The sequence below is a fragment of the Aplysia californica genome, unplaced genomic scaffold, assembly GCF_000002075.1.
Source record: "Aplysia californica isolate F4 #8 unplaced genomic scaffold, AplCal3.0 scaffold01360, whole genome shotgun sequence".
In the NCBI taxonomy this organism is placed as follows: Eukaryota; Metazoa; Mollusca; class Gastropoda; order Aplysiida; family Aplysiidae; genus Aplysia; species Aplysia californica.
The window spans coordinates 38,585-45,974 of NW_004798630.1; the positions used below are offsets into that span (position 1 = coordinate 38,585).

General features: G+C 40.1%; 1 protein-coding gene across 1 annotated transcript in view; it reads left to right on the plus strand.

Annotated features, from left to right (window-relative positions):
* The first annotated feature begins 960 nt into the window (after positions 1-960).
* The window catches only part of LOC101855463 (DNA-directed RNA polymerase II subunit RPB11), an 8,751-nt gene continuing 2,321 nt past the window's right edge, over positions 961-7,390 (plus strand). Inside the window, exons 1-3 of the mRNA XM_005112675.3 lie at positions 961-1,120; positions 4,117-4,206; positions 6,239-6,413. Coding sequence (XP_005112732.1) covers positions 1,068-1,120; positions 4,117-4,206; positions 6,239-6,413 — 318 coding nt within the window. The 5' untranslated portion in view covers positions 961-1,067. The remainder of the gene's footprint in view (positions 1,121-4,116; positions 4,207-6,238; positions 6,414-7,390) is intronic.

Below are 7,390 nucleotides of genomic sequence, written 5' to 3' on the forward strand. Positions count from 1 at the left end.
CATCCAAATAAAGACAAGTGAACAAGCTTTAAGACGGTACCAATAACTCTACATGTCCAAAAATTGACGGGAGCCTGATTCCACCACGCTGCCTCACTGGAATTGAGGAGAGAAAGGAACAAAAAGAAAGCTATAGTCGATATCAGGACAACGAAAGTTGGTATTATAAACTGTTTCTCACGTTGTAAAACGTTCACTTAACCTAAACGTAAGGTAGCTTAATTTTCTGATTTCTCTTTTGCAGTTCTTTTCCTTGAAATTTCTTTAGTTTAGTTTTAGTAGAGGTTTTACGGCGCTCGCAACTGCATAAGGTCATATGAGCACCAGAAGAATAGAGGCGTAACAAGAGAGTAACAAACATAAAAAAGAAGTAGGGGAGATAAGGAAGATAGATGTTCGATAGGAAAAAAGAAGCCAACCACACCAGAGCACCCGCCAACCACATAGACATAAAACCTATTTTTCACATTACAAATATTTGAAACCTCTATAAATCTTTAGAAACTAGGGATTCTGAAAAAAATAATGTGTCCTTCACTCCCTTGGTTTTCTTCGGCCAACGCTCAAATATACCAGAATATTCTACAAAATACTATATATATAGTGCTACATCTATCGAGTTCACGTATTACTTACTTGAATTACTTGAATGTAGAACTGGGGTCACAGGAAGACGCAGAGCTTCATGCTTCCTCGCCCCTCTTCGTGAGGGTCCATTTCAGTGTTGGCAGGCTGATTGTCTCCATCATCCGCAGCTAATTTCTTTACAAGGGTCGTGTAAACGCTTTCTCAACAGTTTTATTACATGTAATGCAATGAATAGTGACTATTTTTCGGAGATTGGGTTGAACAGTATATTAAGGGACACAACTGCTGCATTGACTATGTTTAATGTTATTTTAAACTGAGTTGCTAAACTTGTATTATTTCGACATCTTCAGAATAGAAGTTTAAAAATTACTGAGAGCGAGCGTACCGGATGTTGACACTTTCACAATTTGCAATTTCACAGTGCGCAGCGCTTTGTAAGAGTCAGAGGAAGAAAAAGTTGTAATTTCTGGCTAACAATGAATGCCCCGTCGACGTTTGAGTCATTCCTTCTGTTTGAAGGGGAGAAAAAGTAAGTTTCAAACTCAAGTCATCTCGTATTTGTTTAAAATTCTTGATCCTTTCTGTCGTCATCACCGTTTTCACTTACTACAGTCACAGTGTAGCTGAGTGAGTGAGCTACTTTCACTTCCACCACATGTCCAATCTGTAGATATTCTATTATTTTCCTGTGTCTATGCGTTCGACCCTTAGATTTAGATAGAAGTATGCTCACAGCCTTGATAATCGCTCAGCTGGACCGCGTCACTTTATCGATCAGTAAAATTGAAGATTAGCAGACCACCTGCAGAGAATACTTGGCGCTAAAAATAGTAAAAATTGTCACAAACTAGATTTGTAATTTGTGACTTTAGCACCACCACCCCCCCCCCCTAATCTACACCCCCCCCCCCCCTTCTTTCTAAAGGACGAGTAGATCTAGATCTAGAATCTAGATTTAGATTCCAGTGGTGGTCTGCTAATGTTCAAAGAAGCCAAAAAGTGTCCTCAATATTCATTGGACAAGGTGCCTTCTTCGAAAAAGTGCGGACTTTGCGATCAGATTATCCTACTTAGATCTAGTTTGTAATGTGTAATAAAAGTGAAACTAACAAACTCACACTGTGCTATTCCTATTCTTCTTCTGGTGAAATGAAAGAGAGCTTCAAAGTCAAAACAACAAAGACTGACTGCAGCGTCATCTGAACCAATGAGCGGGCTTCCGCAGACACCTTTTTGGCTGAGCGAACTATATCTAATATATCTAGATCTAGATCTAGAATCTAGATCTAATATCGTAAAAAAGTGCAAATCCTCGTCAGGGCAGAACCCCTCTAGATCTAGATCTAGATCTAAATCTAGATCTAGATCTAGACTAAATTGTTATTAACTATCTTTGGGGAAGAGACGCTCTACGTGAGTCAAATATTTTAAAGGAAGAGGCTAGCCGTACTTAATGACGGCTAGACTGGCAGTCTAGCCGTATTTATTCTTAATATGATGGCTAGACTGACCATTTAACAAAAAATAGGCCTACTGAATTGTAAATATACTTTTTTAGTGTGCAGTTCCTAAAGTATTTGTATTTGAGACGAAACCAGGTGCCTAAATGACAGTGCATGTATTTTAAACCTCCTGTTTTCTAATGTTAATAGGGCCTAAGATAAGTACGGCTAGACTGTCAGGCTAGCCGTACTTAACTTAATATTGATGGCTAAATTGTAAATGAAATTTTTAGTTTGCAATGCCTAAAGTATTTGTATTTCAGACAAAACAAAAAGGTGCCTTACTGACTTACATGTATTTGAATCTGAATAATTACTAGATCTAGATCTAATGAGACCTGTGTACTTAACAGGCTTGAGTCGATAGGGCCAAACCTAGACTAAGTACGGCTAGACTTGCAGTCTAGCCGTACTTTTAAGTACGGCTAGACTCTCAGTCTAGCCGTACTAAGTACGGCTAGCCACTTCGTATTTTAAATTCCTTTCAGGAAATCTTTTATAATCTCACAATAATGGCAGCCTTGATATTTTTTTGAAAACAAGTTAACTGTGATGGTTTTAGTGACCATCTGGTCTGAAGTAAAAAATATGGCCATTTAGTCTCACTCCTGTCCTGTATTTTTATTCCAGTCAGTGCGTGCGCGCCGTATATTTTTCTACTTTTTTTTCAAAACCTGTTTACATCCCTGTTTTGCACTTTCCTGCATTATTTTCTCACTGAGGACCCCCCCCCCCCCCCCCCCAGTGCCCCTGACTGAATTCAAAGTGTCTTAGGCCATTCTCATTCCCAAAGGGGGGACATTTCTCGTTCTAGTGCTCAGTAGCATTGTAAATGGCCTGATCTAACAATGTCATTTTCATAAATGTGCCTGAACTACAGCAGGAAAATGCTGCTTTTTCTTTCTTAATCCTTGCTATCGTCATTTTTCCTCTCTACTTCTTTTGGATGTTTGTCACACTCTTGTGACCCGCTATTTCCGGGATGCTTTGATGGTCGAAGCCAACTTTGTGCTTTTGAAGCTAGAGAGGTGAGCAGAGTAAGTCTGATTCCCTGTAAGGACTTCTCTGTTGACATTATCTACCCCTTCGTGCTCTTATTATGACTTATACTTATAGTTCCGTATGTATGCTGTTGCGAGCACCGTAAAACCTCTACAAAAACTAAAAAACACACTGAGGTTGGAAAATGAAAATAGTAGTGCGTGGGTTGGAGCTTTATAATAACATTAAAACTGTTCTATTTTTTTGCGTCATGTACCTTAGAATATCACAGTGTGAGTTATACTGGCGATAATGGGAGCCTGCGGGCTAATCTAAATCTTTGCCTTACTCTCTTCATTTCAGCAGAATTTTTTTTTCTCACTGTTTATTTTAGTCGGTCTATTCTTTCAAAGGGAAACGTCTCGAGGGTGCTCTCTTCTTAGTAACCAATCTTTCTTGTAGTGTAGGTGCTCTGGTGTGGTTTGCTTCTTCTTTCCTATCAAACATCTATGGTCCTTCTCTCCCCTTCTTCCTTTTTTGTTACTCTCTTGTAACACCTGTAATCTTCTGGTACTCATACCTTATGCAGTTGCAAGCGTCGTAAAACCTCTACTAAAAGTTTAAAAAAAAGAAAGGCCTACATAGTTACTAACTTGTGAAAATGCGCGAAATGGCCCTCTTCTCTTTCATTTCACAGAACTACCATAATATTAAATAACTTGACAAAAAAGCAAAAAGTGAAAATATGAAATGATACTGATTTTAAAAGTTTTTCTATTGTTCTTTTGCAGTACTTTATGCTTTTGTCTTGGAAAAAAACAAACAATGTTGCATCTGTTTTACCCCAATTTAGGTAAAAAGAAATGCCAACACTTGCCTTGTTTCTCACCAAGTAAAATTTGCCTCACACTGCTTATCAAATGTTAAAATTCTTTGGTAAAAACCTTACTTCAAGACATCCTACTTTTTGTTCTTTTTTCTTGTAACTGATTTAAAAGTAACCTTCTTCTTTGCCATTTATTGATATTTTCTTTTCCTTCAGGATTTCCATTGAGAAAGACACAAAAGTACCCAACGCTGCAATCTTCACAGTGAACAAGGAAGACCACACTTTGGGAAACCTCATTACCACGTGAGATTTTTTATGTCCTAGTTCTCTTCAGGGATATAATTATTTCAGATTTCATCAAGTACTTGGGGTGGGGGGGGGGGGGGGGGAAGACAGTGATTATTTTATAATCATCGTAATAATAATATATGTGAGGCAGCGTGGTGGAATCAGGCTCTCGTCAATTTTTGGGCATGTAGAGTTATTGGTATCAACTTAAAGCTTGTTTAATTGTTTTTATTTGGATGAAAAAATATCCATTTATCTTGAATACAAGTCGAGATATTTGCAAATGAAGGAGGTGGGGGTCACCTGTTTTCAGAGGTAAAATTAGTGAGAAAATGACAGCCAAAGATTAGTTATTACCTTATCTTTATAGTCCGTGGTAACTGAAAATTTACTTTGTTTGTGCATTTAAACAACATTTTTCAGAAAAATACACACAGAAATGAGTATTTTAATGGGCGAGAAAGATGTTGAGCCAAAAAACAAAAATTTGATAAAAATTAACAAACCTGTGGAAAAATGCAAGTTTCTTCACTTTGATTGATTATTTTGACGAGAGCCTGAGTCCACCACGCTGCCTCGCTTAATATTATATTTATAGCATATTTGTGCACAAGGTCACACCCAACAGCAAGCTCTATGCACTTCACAATCTATGTACTATTACCCCAGTAGACTTGACCTGACAGCATTCTGAAACAATCTCAACTTTCTGGGGAGCATACAGTTCAAGCTGCCATTTTATAAGCACTAAAACACTAACAGACTGACAAGGTCTTTCGCTGTCTATGGCCAGGTACCCATTCCCACCTGGCTGAAGTGAGGACAATTTGTGTAAAGTGCCTTTCTCAAGGACACAACTTCGGGCCTGAGGCTCGAACCCTCAAAATCGCAACTTCATGATTACGATTCTGGTAGCCTAACCTATAGACTACCGGCGCTATGCCTATATCTTTACTCTTTACTTTCCCTATGTTGTTTCTGTCTGTCTGTCTTGCTTTTTCCCAGCACAAAATGACCAATCCCGCAGGACAGTGCCACTGACTGAAGTGTCTTTAGGCCATTCCCAAAGGGGGGACATTTCTCGTTCAAGCATAGAATTGTAAATGGGCTGATTCATGTCATGCTCATAACTGTGCCTAATCTACAACAGGGAACTGCTGCCTTTTCTTTCCTGATCCTTGCTATTGTCATTTTCCTCTACTTCTTTTGTATGTTTGTCACTCCCGTGTGACCTGCTATTTTGGGGTGCCTTGATAGTCGAAGCAGACCTTGTGCTGTTGAAGCTAGAGAGGTGAGCAGTCTAAGTCTGATTCCCTGTAAAGAATTCTCTGTTGACACCCACCCCTTGGCGCTCATATGACCTTATGCAGTTGCGAGCGCCGTAAAACCCTCTACTATTTTTTTTAAAAATTATTAATCAAAATGACCATTACTGTGTGGCTGTGCTTCTCTTCAAGGAGCTGGGAAGGATGGCCCGGGACAAAGATAAATGGAAGGAGCTTGTACATGTCCTATACCCTGCCAGGGGTGAAAGGATGGCCCGGGACAGAGATAAATGGAAGGAGCTTGTACGTGTCCTATACCCTGCCAGGGGTGAAAGGATGGCCCGGGACAGAGATAAATGGAAGGAGCTTGTACGTGTCCTATACCCTGCCAGGGGTGAAAGGATGGCCCGGGACAGAGATAAATGGAAGGAGCTTGTACGTGTCCTATACCCTGCCAGGGGTGAAAGGATGGCCCGGGACAGAGATAAATGGAAGGAGCTTGTACGTGTCCTATACCCTGCCAGGGGTGAAAGGCATTGATGATGATAATGTGCTTCTCTTTACTCAAACGTACAAAATCAAGCAAACTCGGTGGGTGGTTGACGGGTGCTCTGGTGTGGTTTGCTCCTTCTTTCTCATCCTTATCTCCCCTTCTTCTTTTTTTTATGTTTGTTACTCTCTTGTAACACCTCTAATCTTCTGGTGCTCATATGACCTTATGCAGTTGCGAGCGCCGTAAAACCTCTACTAAAACTAATACAAACTTGATTCTTCCGTTCCAGTCAGCTGCTGAAAGACCCACAGGTGTTGTTTGCCGGCTACAAGGTGCCTCACCCCCTCGAGCACAAGTTTGTGCTGCGCATCCAGACCACGCCCGATTACACCCCACAGGACGCTTTCACCAACACCATCACAGATCTCATCTCGGAGATTTCCCTCATGGAGGAGCGCTTTAAGGTATACCCCTTGCCATATATATATGTGTGAGGCGTGCTGACAAAATGAGTTACTTCTCGCAATCCAAGGATGGAGATATCGGCCGAAAATCAACACTGGGGTCAGATTTAAAGATTGCTAGTTGGTGCCATTTTGTTCAAGTCTACCGTGTCTTTTATTGTTCCATACTTACAAATTGCACAAACTCCACCTAAAAAGTTGATGTATTAATGTTCAAACGACTTATACTCGAGAGAAAACTCATTTTGTCTGCACACCTCACAAATATATATATACAGTCAAAACTGCGATGTTCTACAGTAGAACATGACAGTAACGGCACCCGCCATTTTTTGGGGGGGACTTGTAAGTCCCGCTGTAGCCATGTCCTGCTGTGTCTGATTCTTGAAACATTGTTTTCTCCTTTTCTTTCTTTTTGTCATGATATTTTGGGGGGGTTGGCGGGTGCTCTGGTCTGGTTTGCTTCTTCTTTCCACTCAAACGTCTATCGTCTTTATCTCCCCTCCTTCTTTTTTGTGTTTGTTAAACTCTTGTAACACCTCTAATTTTCGGCACCTATATGACCTTATTGTGTTGCAAGTGCCGTAAAACTCTTACTAAAACTAAAACTTTTTGTCATTATATATTGTGGGGGGTGGTGACAAAATGAGTTACTTCTCGGATTCAAGCCCTAAGGAAATAGATACAATCATACATCATGCTAATAGGTGAAGTGCAGTATAATCTGCTAATATCGACATGCTCTGGGAAATGGATTTGATGTCGATGTATTAAATAAAATTGTCGATAAATGAAATATAAAGCCAAAAGAGGAAAAAACAAGGGGAGGTCAGCGGTAAAAAGACAACACTATATTTTAAAGCCAGTTGTTTTCCTTGATTCTTACACAACTAACTACACAGTGAAACCTACAGTGCTGTAAACTCTCTGGTGAAACTAACAAGAGGCAGAGAGGAGGGGGGGGGGGGGGGGGGGGA